The 17,470-nt window shown below is 45.5% G+C and overlaps 1 protein-coding gene across 3 annotated transcripts in view; it reads right to left on the bottom strand.

Moving 5' to 3' along the window:
• LOC124041461 (tyrosine-protein phosphatase non-receptor type 20-like) overlaps window positions 1–17,470 on the bottom strand; it is a 109,244-nt gene that overhangs the window by 31,733 nt on the left and 60,041 nt on the right. For all 3 annotated transcript variants that reach the window (XM_046359065.1, XM_046359066.1, XM_046359067.1), the window contains one exon: window positions 12,900–13,108. In XM_046359065.1, coding sequence (XP_046215021.1) covers window positions 12,900–13,108 — 209 coding nt within the window. The remainder of the gene's footprint in view (window positions 1–12,899; window positions 13,109–17,470) is intronic.

Below are 17,470 nucleotides of genomic sequence, written 5' to 3'. Positions count from 1 at the left end.
GTTGAAGTGTACCTATGATGAAAATTACAGGCCTCTCTCATCTTTTTAAGTGGGAGAACTTGCACAATTGGTGGCTGACTAAATACTTTTTTGCCCCACTGTATATCCATCCTGCCCTGCCTATCTAAGGTCTTCAAAAGCCAAATCAACAAACAGATCACTAACCATCTCGAATCCCACCGTATCTTCTCCGCTGTGCAATCTGGTTTCCCGAGGCGGTGACGGGTGCACCTCAGCCACGCTCAAGGTACTAAATGATATCATAACCACCATCGATAAAAGACAGTACTGTGCAGCCGTCTTCATCGACCTGGCAAAGGCTTTCGACTCTGTCAATCACCATATTCTTATCGGCAGACTCAGTAGCCTCGGTTTTTCTAATGACTGCCTTGCCTGCTTCACAAACTACTTTTCAGACAGAGTTCAGTGTGTCAAATCAGAGGGCATGTTGTCCGGTCCTCTGGCAGTCTCGATGGGGGTGCCACAGGGTTCAATTCTCGCGCCGACTCTTTTCTCTGTATATATCAATGATGTTGCTCTTGCTGCGGGCGATTCCCTGATCCACCTCTACGCAGACGACACCATCCTGTATACTTCTGGCCCTTCCTTGGACACTGTGCTATCTAACCTCCAAACGAGCCTCAACGCCATACAACACTCCTTCCGTGGCCTCCAACTGCTCTTAAACGCTAGTAAAACCAAATGCATGCTTTTCAACCGTTCGCTGCCTGCACCCGCACGCCCGACTAGCATCAACACCCTGGATGGTTCCGACCTAGAATATGTGGACATCTATAAGTACCTAGGTGTCTGGCTAGACTGTAAACTCTCCTTCCAGACTCATATCAAACATCTCCAATCCAAAATCAAATCCAGAATCGGCTTTCTATTCTGCAACCAAGCCTCCTTTACTCACGCTGCCAAACTTACCCTAGTAAAACTGACTATCCTACCAATCCTTGACTTCAGCGATGTCATCAACAAAATATCTTCCAATAGTCTACTCAGCAAACTGGATGCAGTTTATCACAGTGCCATCCGCTTTGTTACTAAAGCACCATATACCACGCACCACTGCGATCTGTAGGCTCTAGTCGGCTGGCCCTCGCTACATATTCGTCGCCAGACCCACTGGCTCCAGGTGATCTACAAGTCCATGCTAGGTAAAGCTCCGCCTTATCTCAGTTCACTGGCCACGATGGCAACACCCACCCGTAGCACGCGCTCCAGCTGGTGTATCTCACTGATCATCCCTAAAGCCACACTTTATTTGGCCGCCTTTCCTTCCAGTTCTCTGCTGCCTGTGACTGGAACGAATTGCAAAAATCGTTGAAGTTGGAGACTTTTATCTCCCTCATCAACTTTAAACATCTGCTATCTGAGCAGTTAACCGATCGCTGCAGCTGTACATAGTCCATCGGTAAATAGCCCACCCAATTTACCTACCTCATCCTCATACTGTTTTTATTTATTTACTTTTCTGCTCTTTTGCACACCTGTATCTCTACCTGCACATGACCATCTGATCATTTATCACTCCAGTGTTAATCTGCCTACCTCCTCATACCTTTTGCACACAATGTATATAGACTCATTTTTTTATTTTTTATACTGTGTTATTGACTTGTTCATTGTTTACTCCATGTGTAACTCTGTGTTGTTGTCTGTTCACACTGCTATGCTTTATTTTGGCCAGGTCGCAGTTGTAAATGATAACTTGTTCTCAACTAGCCTACCTGGTTAAATAAAGGTTAAAAAAAAGAGTGGCCAAAAGTTTTGAGAAAGACATATATATTAATTTTCACAAAGTCTGCTGCCTCAGTTTGTATGATGGCAATTTACATTACATTTACATTTACATTTAAGTCATTTAGCAGACGCTCTTATCCAGAGCGACTTACAAATTGGTGCATTCACCTTATGACATCCAGTGGAACAGTCACTTTTACAATAGTGCATCTAAATCTTAAGGGGGGGTGAGAGGGATTACTTATCCTATCCTAGGTATTCCTTAAAGAGGTGGGGTTTCAGGTGTCTCCGGAAGGTGGTGATTGACTCCGCTGTCCTGGCGTCGTGAGGGAGTTTGTTCCACCATTGGGGGGCCAGAGCTGCGAACAGTTTTGACTGGGCTGAGCGGGAGCTGTACTTCCTCAGTGGTAGGGAGGCGAGCAGGCCAGAGGTGGATGAACGCAGTGCCCTTGTTTGGGTGTAGGGCCTGATCAGAGCCTGGAGGTACTGAGGTGCCGTTCCCCTCACAGCTCCGTAGGCAAGCACCATGGTCTTGTAGCGGATGCGAGCTTCAACTGGAAGCCAGTGGAGAGAACGGAGGAGCGGGGTGACGTGAGAGAACTTGGGAAGGTTGAACACCAGACGGGCTGCGGCGTTCTGGATGAGTTGAAGGGGTTTAATGGCACAGGCAGGAGCCCAGCCAACAGCGAGTTGCAGTAATCCAGACGGGAGATGACAAGTGCCTGGATTAGGACCTGCGCCGCTTCCTGTGTGAGGCAGGGTCGTACTCTGCGGATGTTGTAGAGCATGAACCTACAGGAACGGGCCACCGCCTTGATGTTGGTTGAGAACGACAGGGTGTTGTCCAGGATCACGCCAAGGTTCTTGGCGCTCTGGGAGGAGGACACAATGGAGTTGTCAACCGTGATGGCGAGATCATGGAACGGGCAGTCCTTCCCCGGGAGGAAGAGCAGCTCCGTCTTGCCGAGGTTCAGCTTGAGGTGGTGATCCGTCATCCACACTGATATGTCTGCCAGACATGCAGAGATGCGATTCGCCACCTGGTCATCAGAAGGGGGAAAGGAGAAGATTAATTGTGTGTCGTCTGCATAGCAATGATAGGAGAGACCATGTGAGGTTATGACAGAGCCAAGTGACTTGGTGTATAGCGAGAATAGGAGAGGGCCAAGAACAGAGCCCTGGGGGACACCAGTGGTGAGAGCGCGTGGTGAGGAGACAGATTCTCGCCACGCCACCTGGTAGGAGCGGCCTGTCAGGTAGGACGCAATCCAAGCGTGGGCCGCACCGGAGAGGAGGATCTGATGGTTCACAGTATCGAAGGCAGCCGATAGATCTAGAAGGATGAGAGCAGAGGAGAGAGAGTTAGCTTTAGCAGTGCGGAGCGCCTCCGTGATACAGAGGAGAGCAGTCTCAGTTGAATGACTAGTCTTGAAACCTGACTGATTTGGATCAAGAAGGTCATTCTGAGAGAGATAGCGGGAGAGCTGGCCAAGGACGGCACGTTCAAGAGTTTTGGAGAGAAAAGAAAGAAGGGATACTGGTCTGTAATTGTTGACATCGGAGGGATCGAGTGTAGGTTTTTTCAGAAGGGGTGCAACTCTCGCTTTCTTGAAGACGGAAGGGACGTAGCCAGCGGTCAGGGATGAGTTGATGAGCGAGGTGAGGTAAGGGAGAAGGTCTCCGGAAATGGTCTGGAGAAGAGAGGAGGGGATAGGGTCAAGCGGGCAGGTTGTTGGGCGGCCGGCCGTCACAAGACGCGAGAGTGGCTTTAGCAGCAGAGACAGAGGAGGAAAATGTAGAGAGGAGGGAGTGAAAGGATGCCAGGTCCGCAGGGAGGCGAGTTTTCCTCCATTTCCGCTCGGCTGTCCGGAGCCCTGTTCTGTGAGCTCGCAATGAGTCATCAAGCCACGGAGCGGGAGGGGAGGACCGAGCCGGCCTGGAGGATAGGGGACATAGAGAGTCAAAGGATGCAGAGAGGGAGGAGAGGAGGGTTGAGGAGGCAGAATCAGGAGATAGGTTGGAGAAGGTTTGAGCGGAGGGAAGAGATGATAGGATGGAAGAGGAGAGAGTAACGGGGGAGAGAGAGCGAAGGTTGGGACGGCGCGATACCATCCGAGTAGGGGCAGTGTGGGAGGTGTTGGATGAGAGCGAGAGGGAAAAGGATACAAGGTAGTGGTCGGAGACTTGGAGGGGAGTTGCAATGAGGTTAGTGGAAGAACAGCATCTAGTAAAGATGAGGTCGAGCGTATTGCCTGCCTTGTGAGTAGGGGGGGAAGGTGAGAGGGTGAGGTCAAAAGAGGAGATGAGTGGAAAGAAGGAGGCAGAGAGGAAAGAGTCAAAGGTAGACGTGGGGAGGTTAAAGTCGCCCAGAACTGTGAGAGGTGAGCCGTCCTCGGGAAAGGAGCTTATCAAGGCATCAAGCTCATTGATGAACTCTCCGAGGGAACCTGGAGGGCGATAAATGATAAGGATGTTAAGCTTGAAAGGGCTGGTAACTGTGACAGCATGGAATTCAAAGGAGGCGATAGACAGATGGGTAAGGGGAGAAAGAGAGAATGACCACTTGGGAGAGATGAGGATCCCGGTGCCACCACCCCGCTGACCAGAAGCTCTCGGGGTGTGCGAGAACACGTAGGCGGACGAAGAGAGAGCAGTAGGAGTAGCAGTGTTGTCTGTGGTGATCCATGTTTCCGTCAGTGCCAAGAAGTCGAGGGACTGGAGGGAGGCATAGGCTGAGATGAACTCTGCCTTGTTGGCCGCAGATCGGCAGTTCCAGAGGCTACCGGAGACCTGGAACTCCACGTGGGTCGTGCGCGCTGGGACCACCAGAGTAGGGTGGCCGCGGCCACGCGGTGAGGAGCGTTTGTATGGTCTGTGCAGAGAGGAGAGAACAGGGATAAACAGACACATAGTTGACAGGCTACAGAAGAGGCTACGCTAATGCAAAGGAGATTGGAATGACAAGTGGACTACACGTCTCGAATGTTCAGAAAGTTAAGCTACGTAGCAAGAATCTTTGATACACAGACGGCTATGTAGCTAGCTATGTAGCTAGCTACGATCAAACAAATCAAACCGTTGTACTGTAATGAAATGAAGTGAAAATGTGATACTACCTGTGAATGCGACCGGGTTGTTGAGTTCTATTCAGAAGACGTTGGCTAGCGTTGGCTAGCTAGCAGAGTCTCCTACGTTAAGGACGACAAATAGCTGGCTAGCTAACCTCGGTAAATTAAGATAATCACTCTAAGACTACACACTCTAAACCTAAACAACACAATTATCTTGGATACGAAGATACGAAGACAGTAAAGACAGCTATGTAGCTAGCTAACACTACACTAATCAAGTCGTTCAGTTGAGTGTAATAGTTTCTCCAGTGCAGCTAATCAGTGGACGTTAGCTAGCTGGCTAGTGAAGACTACGTTAGGACGGCGAAATACGATAATTACGCAATTATCTTTGATACAAAGACGGCTATGTAGCTAGCTGAGAAGAAATTGCTAAGATTACACAAATCAAACCGTTGTGCTATAATGAAATATAATGAAATGTAATGAAAAAGTTATACTACCCGCGGGAGCGAAGTGCCGATGCGACCACTCGCTCCAACCCGGAAGTTACTACATATAGTCCAGAATGTTATGAAGAGTGATCAGATGAATTGCAATAAATTGCAAAGTCCTTCTTTGCCTTGCAAATTAACTGAATCCCCCCAAAACATTTCCACTGCATTCCAGCCCTGCCACAAAAGGACCAGCTGACATCATGTCAGTGATTCTCGTTAACACAGGTGTGAGTGTTGACGAGGACAAGGCTGGAGATCACTGTCATGCTGATTGAGTTCGAATAACAGACTGGAAGCTTCAAAAGGAGGGTGGTGCTTGGAATCATTGTTCTTCCTCTGTCAAACATGGTTACCTGCAAGGAAACACAAGCCATCATCATTGCTTTGCACAAAAAGGGTTTCACAGGCAAGGATATTTCTGCCAGTAAGATTGCACCTAAATCAACCATTTATCAGATCATCAAGAACTTCAAGGAGAGAGGTTCAATTGTTGTGACGAAGGCTTCAGGGCGCCCAAGAAAGTCCAGCAAGCTACAGAACCATCTCCTAAAGTTGATTCAGCTGCGGGATCGGGGCACCACCAGTACAGAGCTTGCTCAGGAATGGCAGCAGGCAGGTGTGAGTGCATCTGCACGCACAGTGAGGTGAAGACTTTGAGGATGGCCTGGTGTCAAGAAGGGCAGCAAATAAGCCACTTCTCTCCAGGAAAAACATCAGGGACAGGGACCTATTCTGCAAAAGGTACAGGGATTGGACTGCTGAGGACTGGGGTAAAGTTATTTTCTCTGATGAATCCCCTTTCCGATTGTTTGGGGCATCCGGAAAAAAGCTTGTCTGGAGAAGACAAGGTGAGCGCTACCATCAGTCCATTTTTTTGACTATAGAGTAAAATCCATGTGCAACACAGCAAAATAAGCTAACCGAAAGAACTTTAAAAGAACTTTCCTGGAATCCATCGCCAGCACTTGTCGGCAATCGCAAACGCCATCAACACAAAGTTTCTCAAGATGTCCTAGTCATTTCCACTCCTCAAACATTCAGCTCTATCTCCTTTCCTGCCAGCCCCCTCACTGCCCACCATTTCATTGCGGGATCTGTATAGTAGACTGGCCTCCATCAACTGTCATAAATCACCTGGCCTAGACATGATTCCTCCAAGAATATTGAAGGAGTTTGCATGCGAGATCAGCGTTCCTCTCTGGGACATCATCAACGGGTCCATAAGTTATCATCCCTGGACAATGGAAAGAGACTACCGTTGTCCCCATACCGAAATCTACCCCACAAAACATTGAAGAACTGAGGCCGATCTCATTAACATCTCAACTGTGAACAGTTTTCTGCACACTGGATCCTGAGGGACGTCACACCGAAACTAGATCCTACGCAGTTTGGCAGCCGACAGAACTGTTCCATGGCACACTGCCTGGTCAGTATGATGGACTTTGTAACACTTTACTTTAGGTGTCCTTATGAATGCATATCAATCAATCAAATGTATTTATAAAGCCCTTTTTACATCCGCCGATGTCACAAAGTGCTGTACAGAAACCCAGCCAAAACCCCAAACAGCAAGCCATGCAGATGTAGAAGCACAGTGGCTAGGAAAAACTCCCTAGAAAGGCCAGAACCTAGGAAGAAACCTAGAGGAACCAGGCATAAAGCCTTTATAACAGCTAAATAACACATTATAGCATGTGTCATAAGCAGTTTGGAATTGTTATGAGTAACAGCACAAGATGATATAAAACTAGTTATAATGGGTGTTCTAGATGACTGTTCATCCTGTTGTCATATGATTGAATGTCAACTGTTAATAACAACTGCTATTACACAGTCTGCATGACAAATATGATATTACATACTACGTAAGAGTCTACATACCAGGTGCTATAACAGGTGTTATGTAATTTACCAACCTCTGCGTCACAATATTACAGTTAAATGAAATCATAACCATGTCAAATGCCATTAAAGTGTGCACAGACTCTTTAACATCAAACTCTGACGCCCTCTGGTGGCATTTTCTAAACAACGCATAACATTGTATACTACCCTCATGAAGTACATTTCAGTTTCAAAACTATAAGTCCTACAAACACATGATTAATACTGTTAGAAGGTTAAGAACTGAGAACACAGGGGCCAGTGCACTTCAGAGCTAAAACCAAGCAATGAGGTCGAAGGAATTGTCCGTAGAGCTCCGAGACAGGACTGTGTTGAGGCGCAGATCTGGGAAAGGGTATGAGAACATTTCTGCAGCATTGAAGATCCCCAAGAACACAGTGACCACCATTCTTAAATGGAAGAATTTTAGAACCACCAAGACTCTTCCTAGAGCTTGCAGCCCGGCCAAACTAAACAATCATGGGAGAATGGCCTTGGTCGGGAGGTAACCAAGGACTGCACAACGCATCACCGGGGGCAAACTACCTGCCCTCCAGGACACCTACACCACCCGTTGTTACAGGAAGGCCATAAAGATCATCAAGGACATCAACCACCCGAACCACTGCCTGTTCACCCCGCTATCATCCAGAAGGCGAGGTCAGTACAGGTGCATCAAAGCTGGGACCGAGAGACTGAAAAACAGCTTCTATCTCAAGGCCATCAGACTGTTAAATAGCCACCACTAACATTGAGTGGCTGCTGCCAACACACTGTCATTGACACTGACCCAACTCCAGCCATTTTAATAATGGGAATTGATGGAAATGATGTAAATATATATATATATATATATCACTAGCCACTTTAAACAATGCTACCTTATATAATGTTACTTACCCTACATTATTCATCTCATATGCATATGTATATACTGTACTCTACAACATCGACTGCATCCTTATGTAACACATGTATCACTAGCCACTTTAACTATGCCACTTTGTTTACTTTGTCTACACACTCATCTCATATGTATATACTGTACTCGATACCATCTACTGTATGCTGCTCTGTACCATCACTCATTCATATATCCTTATGTACATGTTCCTTATCCCCTTACACTGTGTATAAGACAGTAGTTTCTTTTGGAATTGTTAGTTAGATTACTTGTTGGTTATCACTGCATTGTCGGAACTAGAAGCACAAGCATTTCGCTACACTCGCATTAACATCTGCTAACCATGTGTATGTGACAAATAAAATTTGATTTGATTTGATTTGAACCTGATGGTCACTCTGACAGAGCTCCAAAGTTTCTCTGTGGAGATGGGACATTCCAGAAGGACAACCATCTCTGCATGGTAGAGTGGCCATAAGGAAGCCACTCCTCAGAAAGAGGCCCATGACAGACCGCTTGGAGTTTGCCAAAAGGTGCCTAAAGGACTCAAGATTTTTCCCGGTATGATGAAACCAAGATTGAACTATTTGGCCTGAATGCCAAGTGTCACGTCTGCAGGACATCTGGCACCATCCCTACGCTGAAGCAACGTGGTGGCAACATCATGCTGTGGGGATGTGTTTCAGCGGCAGGGATTGGGAAACTAGTCAGGATCTAGGGGTAGGATGAACTGAGAAAGGTACCGAGCGAACCTTGATGAAAAGCACTCTGGAGCAGGTTAGGACCTCAGACTGGGGCGAATGTTCACTTTTCAACAGGACAACGACCCTAAACACACAGCCAAGACAACACTGGAGTGGCTTCGGGACAAGTCTCTGAATGTCCTAGACTGGACCAGCAAGAGCCCGGATTTTAACCCGATCTAACATCTCTGGAGATCTGAAAATAGCTTTGTAGCAACGCACCCCATCCAACCTGACAGAGCTTGAGAGGATCTGCAGAGAAGAATGGGAGAAACTCCCCAAATACAGGTGTGCCAAGTTTGTAGCGTCATACCCAAGAAGACTCGAGGCTGTAATTGCTGCCAAAGATGCTTCAACAAAGAACTGAGTAAAGGGTCTGAATACTTATGTAAATTTGATATCAGTTTTAATTTTCAATACATTTGCAAACATTTCTAAAACCTGTTTTTGCTTTGACATTATGGAGCATTGTTTGTAGATTGATGAGGGGGGGAAACTTTTTGACTTAAATTAGCTAGAAAATCTATGGCAAGACTTGAAAGTGGCTGGCTAGCAATGATCAACAACCAACTTGACAGAGCTTGAAGAATTTGAAAAATAACAAAGCTCTTAAAGACTTACCCAGAAAGACTCACAGCTGTAAACGCTGCCAAAGGTGATTCTGACACATATTGACTCAGGGGTGTGAATACTTATGTAAATAAGATACACTACATGACCAAATGTATGTGGACACCTGCTTGTTTGAACATCTCCTTCCAAAATCATGGGCATTAATATAGAGTTGGTCCCCCTTCTCTGCTACTGGAAAAAGCCTCCACTCTTCTGGGGAGGCTTTCCACTAGAAGTTGGAAATTGCTGCGAGAGCAGCCACAAGAGCATGAATGAGGTCGGGAAATTATTAGGCCTGGCTCCCAGTTGGCATTCCAATTCATCCCAAAGGTGTTCGATATAGTTGCGTTCAGGGCTCTCTGCAGGCCAGTCAAGTTCTTCCACACCGATCTTGACAAACCATTTCTGTATGGACCTCGCTTTGTGCACTTGGGCATTGTCTAACAGAAACCGTAAAGGGCCTTCCCTAAACTGTTGCCACCAAGTTGGAAGCCTAGAATCATTTAGAATGTAATTGTATGCAATAGCGTTAAGATTTCACTTCACCGGAACTAAATCCCAGACAATTATTCCTCCTACACCAAGCTTTACAGTTGTCACTACGCATTTGGGCAGGTAGATTTCTTCTGGCATCTGCTAAACACAGATTTGTCCATTGGACAACCAGATAGTGAAGCATGATTCAACGCTCCAGAGAACGCATTTCCACTACTCCAGAGTCCAATTACGCCAAGCTTTACACCACTCCAGCTGACGCTTGGCATTGTGATCTTAGGCTTGTTTGCGGCTACTCGACCATGGAAACCCATTTCATTAAGTTCTTGTGCTGACGTTTCTTCTAGAGGCAATTTGGAATTTGGCATTGACTAGAGGTCGACCGATTAATCGGAATGGCCGATTAATTATGACCAATTTCAAGTTTTCATAACAATCGGAAATCTGTATTTTTGTACACCGATTTGGCCGATTTTTTAAAACCTTTATTTAAAATCTTTACACAGGTGAAAACAATGAACAAAAATGAAAGACAGAGCTACGTTCCAGAACACATAGAAACAGGGCTACAAGGGAGACTCCTTACGACCCAACGACACAGGAGGATGGAGCAGGCAGGGGAGCAGAGGAGGACGCCTACCTCGGGGGCCAGTTCCGGCAGGCTGGTTTGACGAGGTCGTGGACTGACCCGACATTCTGCGTCGAGGCTGATGTCCAATGGGTCTGTTCAGGGGTTGACCCCGAGGTCGGGGAGCGGGACAATCATGGTGAAATGCCTAAATCATATTTGGGTCGAGGATGTCTTGGTCAAGGACCCAAGACCGGTCGTCAGGCCCATGGCTAGGAGTGGACTGGATGCGACCTCAGGCATTTGCAATCAAGGATGGCCCGTATGGCGTAGGTAGGTTCCCCTTCGACACCCAACGGTGGGGGCGCACTGCGGGTAGAGACTGGAGGATGAAGAGGGCTGTAGGGGACCAGTTTTAACAGAGAATGTCACGACTTCTGCAGAGGTCAGTTAATCTCCTTGTTTGGGCAGTGTTTCGCGATCGACGTCACCGATCTTCTAGTCATCGCCGTTCCATTTTTCATTTGTCTTGTTTTCCCACACACCTGGTTTTCATTCCCTCATTACGTGTTGTGTATTTAACGCTCTGTTCCCCCCATGTCTTTTTTTGGTATTGTTTGTTTGTAAGTGTTTGTATACATGTTGACTGGTTTTGTACCCAAGTTGTTATTTTCTTGATGCCGTTGGTTTTGGAATTAAACTGCTCCGTCTATTACCTAGTTCTGCTCTCCTGCGTCTGACTTCCCTGCCACCAGTTACGCACCCCTTACAGAATACCACACCTGAATATGGAGTCAGCAGGAGCAGGTGCCCCTGGTATGGCGAAGTTAGTGGGGTTGTGCTCAAATGTATTTGCTGCATTGCATCAGAAATCCCTGACATTTCCCAGGCGACCCGTCATAATTTCCAGGCAAGGGTATCAACGAAGGAGAGCTATGGGTTACGATAGCAGATGTTTATTAAGCCTTCACAGATGGTAGGAATCGTGGTCGCTGGCAATATTCAAACACAGGTAGGCAAAAACAAACAATGCCTCACAACCATTCAAACAGAAAGAACTGAACTAAATAGGGAGTTGATGAGACCATGTGAGAAATGAACACAGGTCAAATCAATGAACAAAAATGAAAGACAGGGCTACGTTCCAGAACACAAAGAAAAAGAACACAAGGTTGACTAAGAAAAGAAAAGCAGAACCTTACATTTAGACTAGTTGAGTATCTGGCACATCAGCATTTGTGGGTTTGATTACAGGCTCAAAATGGCCAGAAACAAATAACTTTCTTCTGAAACTCAGTCTATTCTTGTTGTGAGAAATGAAGGCTATTCCATACGAGAAGTTGCCAAGAAACTGAAGATCTCGTACAAAGCTGTGTACTACTCCCTACACAAAATAGTGCAAACTGGCGCTAACCAGAATAGAAAGAGGAGTGGGATGCCCCAGTGCACAACTGAGCAAGAGGACAAGTACATTAGAGTGTCTGGTTTGAGAAACAGACGACTCACAAGTCCTCAACTGGCAGCTTCATTAAATTGTACCCGCAAAACACCAGCCTCAACGTCAACAGTGAAGAGGCGACTCTGACGTTCAAGGCAGAGTTGCAAAGATAAAGCCATATCTCAGACTGGCAAAATTACACAGACACTGGACAGAGATATGGCTTTTTCTTTGCAACTCTGCCTAGAAGGCCAGCATCCCAGAGTCGCCTGTATGCCTATGTAGATATTCTAATGTACACCTATATAGATATTCCATTAAAAATCAGCCGTTTCCAGCTCAATAGTCATTTACAACATTAACAGTGTCTACACTGTATTTATGATCAAATTGACGTTATTTTAATGGACAAAAAAATGTGCTTTTCTTTCAAAAACAAGGACATTTCGAAGTGACCCTAAACTTTTGAACGGTAGTGTACCTTGTATATATAGCGTATATCTATATTTCATTTTCAATAAATTTGCTAAAAACATGTTTTCACTTTGTCATTATGGGGTATTGTGTGTAGATGGGTAAACATCATTTTTTATTAATTTAGAATCAGGCTATAAGACAACAAAATGTGGAATAAATCAACCTTTCTGAAGGCACTTTAAATAGACCATTGACAAAAAAAGCTAGCTATACCAGCTAGATTTCTGATTACATATCCCTCCTATTAGGTCCCTCCCCACTCAGACCACTCCCAGACAGTCCTAGCTAAATTACTGCCTGAGAAACATTGTTTTGCTAAAAAAAACATTTAAAAAATGACCATTTTTATTAAAAACTATTACTTAATTGTTACCAATAAATGATTTTATACTGAGATAAAAATGGCTGAATTGGGCCTTTAACACCATAACAAAAATGGATTAATATACCAGCATTACCTGAGCATCCAGGATCCGGACCTCAGGGATGTGGAGTCTCTTGCCATGTTTAGGTGTGGCCAGGTTGGACAGAGCCAGTGCTTCCTCCAGCTCCTCCATGGCTGGTTGGAATTCTGTTCCACTCAGTGTGGTCTGGGACCCAATGCCCCTCTCCAACATCAGACTCATGGTACTGGGGGCCAGAGAAGTCTTACTGTCTCTCAGAGAATCTGCATGGTAGAGAAGGGACAAATAGGTGCTTTTTACACTAAATGAGCAGTAACGAGCCATTCCAAACCAAGCCGTACTGAGCTGGCCTAGTTGCTAGAAACGTGTGAAAAAGACGATGTTGTCATGACTCTCTCGGTGAGGATCACAGGACAACAGATAGCGCAAACCCCCTCTCTCCCACAGGAGGGTGGGAGTTGGGCTGGTTTTATGTCTTAATGACAGGTGGTAAACTTTCTCTCTCTTGCACTGCAGTATAGAGAAGTTAAAAATCCCTTTGTTAAAAACAGAGAGACAATGCCACCAAAACGCCAACATGGAAAGTCTGAGCCATTACTGCAGTAATCAAACAAGAAAGTTTACTTGTTTTGAAGAAATGTAAAAATCTCCTTTTGATTACATCAATTCCACGACATTCTCTCAAATAGAGAATTTGTGAACGTTAAATTTCAGTCAGGAGAAACGACAAGGATTATCCAGTCGCAGTACATTTTAATGACCTGAAACATGACATTTCTACCTTTATATTTTGTGGCATAGAGAAAGTTAAGATATCAGACAGGGGAGGTGATGTAAAAAATACTCTAAGCAAAAGAGAATGTTTTGGGATTTTCACCCTCCAGACATTATTTCCTAAAGGTCTTAATGATGAAATGCCTATGTATGTTATGTTGTAAATGTGAATATGAATTAAGCCCCCGTTTCAGATTTCTCTGACGTTTGTCTTATGCTGTACACAATGATTTTTGAAAACTTGCGTTTGTGTTTAATACATTTTATGTACACATTTTATTTGAATGTTTATGAAACGCACATAGTTTTATTTGGTAGCACTTATTTGTTTTCCCTCGAAACCAACCCCATTTGTATGCGTGGTGATAATATAAAAACTCACAAAAGCTCTGACGAAGGCCGTGGAATACATTGTTTTTTTCACCTTTATTTAACCAGGTAAGCTAGTTGAGAACAAGTTCTCATTTGCAACTGCGACCTGGCCAAGATAAAGCATAGCAGTTCGACACATACAACAACACAGAGTTACACATGGAATGAACAAAACAAAAAAGAAAACAAAGTCTATATAGTGCAAATTGGGTCAAATAAGAGAGTTAAGGCAATAAATAGGCCATGGTGGCGAAGTAATTACAATATGGCAATTAAACACTGGAATGGTAGATGTGCAAAAGAAGGATGTGCAAATAGAGATACTGTGGTGCAAAAGGAGCTAAATAAATAAATAAATACAGTATGGGGATGAGGTAGATAGATGGGCTGTATACAGATGGGCTATGAACAGGTGCAGTGATCTGTGAGCTGCTCTGACAGCTGGTTCTTAAAGCTAGTGAGGGAGATGGGAATCTCCGGCTTCAGTGATTTTTGCAGTTCGTTCCAGTCAGTGGCAGCAGAGAACTGGAAGGAAAGGCGACCAAAGAGGAATTGACTTTGGGGGTGACCAGTGAGAAATACCTGCTGGAGCGCGTGCTACGAGTGGGTGCTGCTATGGTGACCAGCGAGCTGAGATAGGGTGGGGCTTTACCTAGCAGAGACTTGTAGATAACCTGTAGCCAGTGGGTTTGGCGACGAGTATGACGCGAGGACCAGCCAACGAGAGTGTATAGGTCGCAGTGGTGAGTAGTTTATGGGGATTTGGTGGCAAAATGGATGGCACTGTGATAGACTACATCTTGTTTGCTGAGTAGAGTGTTGGAGGCTATTTTATAGATGACATCGCCGAAGTCAAGGATCGGTAGGATGGTCAGTTTTACGAGGGTATGGTTGGCAGCATGAGTGAAGGAAGCTTTGTTGCGAAATATGAAGCCGATTCTAGATTTCATTTTTGATTGAAGATGCTTAATGTGAGTCTGGAAGGAGAGTTTACAGTCTAGCCAGACACCTAGGTATTTGTAGTTATCCACGTATTCTAAGTCAGAGCCGTCCAGAGAAGTGATGCTGGATGGGCGGGCAGGTGCGGGCAAAGATCGGTTGAATAGCATGCATTTAGTTTTATTTGCGTTTAAGAGCAGTTGGAGGCCACGGAAGGAGTGTTGTATGGCATTGAAGATTGTCTGGAGGTTAGTTAACCCAGTGTCCAAAGAAGGGCCAGAAGTATACAGAATGGTGTCGTCTGCGTAGAGGTGGATCAGAGAATCACCAGCAGCAAGAGCGACATCATTGATGTATACCAGAGAAGAGAGTCGGCCCGAGAATTGAACCCTGTGGCACACCCATAGAGACTGCCAGAGGTCCGGACAACAGGCCCTCCGATTTGACACACAGCTCTATCAGAGAAGTAGTTGGTGAACCAGGCGAGGAAATCATTTGAGAAACCAAGGCTGTTGTGTCTGCAAATAAGAATGTGGTGATTGACAAGAGTCGAAAGCCGGCAGCACAGTAATGTCTCTTATCGATGGCGGTTATGATATTGTTAAGGACCTTGAGCGTGGCTGAGGTGCACCCATGACCAGCTCGGAAACCAGATTGCATAGCGGAGAAGGTACGATGTGATTCAAAATGGTCAGTAATCTTAGACCTTAGAGATGCAGGGTAGGATAGATATAGGTCTGTAGCATTTTGGGTCTGGAGTGTCTCCCCCTTTGAAGAGGGGGATGACCGCGGCAGCTTTCCAATCTTTGGGAATCTCATACGATACGAAAGAGAGGTTGAACAGGCTAGTAATAGAGGTTGCAACAATTTCGGCAGATCATTTTAGAAAGAGAGGGTCCAGATTGTCTAGCCCGGCTGATTTGTAGGGGTGCAGAATTTGCAGCTCTTTCAGAACATCAGCTATCTGGATATGGGTGAAGGAGAAATGGTGGGGGCTTGGGCGGGTTGCTGTGGAGGGTGCCGGACAGTTGACCGGCTAGGGGTAGCCAGGTGGAAAGCATGGCCACCCGTAGAGAAATGCTTCTTGAAATTCTCAATTATAGTGGATTTGTCGGTTGTAACAGTGTTTCCTGGCCTCAGAACAGTGGGTAGCTGGGAGGAGGTGCTCTTATTATCCATGGACTTTACAGTGTCCAAGAACTTTGAGTTTGTACTGCAGGATGCATATTTCTGTTTAAAAAAAGCTAGCCTTAGCTTTCCTAACTGCCTGTGTATATTGGTTCCTAACTTCCCTGAAAAGTTGCATATCACGGGGGCTATTCGATGCTAATGCTGAACGCCACATTAGTCAAGGGCAGACAGGTCTGGAGTGAACCAAGGGCTATATCTATTCCTGGTTCTACATTTTTTGAATGGGGCATGCTTGAGTGAGGAAGGCACTTTTAAAGAATAACCAGGCATCCTCTACTGTCGGGATGAGTTCAATGTCATTCCAGGATACCCCGGCCAGGTCTATTAGAAAGGCCTGCTCGCAGAAGTGTTTTAGGGAGCGTTTGACAGTGATGAGGGGTGGTCGTTTGCTCATTATGGATGCAGGCAATGAGGCAGTGATCGCTGAGATCTTGGGTGAAAACAGCAGGTGTATTTGGAGGGTGAGTTAGTTTGGATGATATCTATGAGGGTGCCTGTGTTTACGTATTTGGGGTATTTGGGGTTATAGCTGGTAGGTTCATTAAGAAGTTAATTAATAAATGTGAGATTGAGGGCATCAAGCTTAGATTGTAGGATGGCTGGGGTGTTAAGCATGCCCCAGTTTAGGTCACCTAGCAGCACGAGCTCAGAAGAAGATAGATGGGGGGCAATCATATCACATATGGTGTCGAGGGCACAGCTGGGGGAAGAGGGTGGTCTATAGCAAGCAACAACGGTGAGAGACTTGTTTCTGGAAAGGTACATTTTTAGAAGTAGAAGCTCAAATTGTTTTGGTACAGACCTGTATAGTAAGACAGACCTCTGCAGGTTATCTTTGCAGTAAATTGCAACACCACCCCCTTTGGCAGTTCTATGTAGTCAGAAAATGTTATTGTTAGGAATGGAAATTTCAAGGTTTTTGGTGGTCTTCCTAAACCAGGATTCAGACACGGCTAGGACATCCGGATTGGTGGAGTGTGCTAGGGCAGTGAATAAAACAAACTTAGGGAGGAGGCTTCTAATGTGAACATGCATGAAACCAAGGCTTTTACGGTTGCAGAAGTCAACAAATGAGAGAGCCTGGGAGATGGGAGTGGAGGTAGACACACCAGAGCCTGGATTAACCTCTACATCACCAGAGGCACAGAGGAGGAGTAGGATAAGGGTACGGCTAAAGGCTAATAGAACTAGACGCCTAGTACGTTCAGAACAGAGAGTAAACGGAGCAGATAGAATATATTCAAGGCATAATGTACAGACAAAGGAATAGTAGGATGTGAATACAGTGGGGGTAAATCTGTCCATATAGTGATCATGAAAGAGATACTGTCTCTAGAAATAGCATTTAA

Source organism: Oncorhynchus gorbuscha, linkage group LG08 (genome assembly GCF_021184085.1).
Source record: "Oncorhynchus gorbuscha isolate QuinsamMale2020 ecotype Even-year linkage group LG08, OgorEven_v1.0, whole genome shotgun sequence".
NCBI lineage: Eukaryota > Metazoa > Chordata > Actinopteri > Salmoniformes > Salmonidae > Oncorhynchus > Oncorhynchus gorbuscha.
The sequence above is the reverse complement of the archived record's forward strand: the minus strand, read 5'-3'. Positions and strand labels throughout refer to the sequence as shown.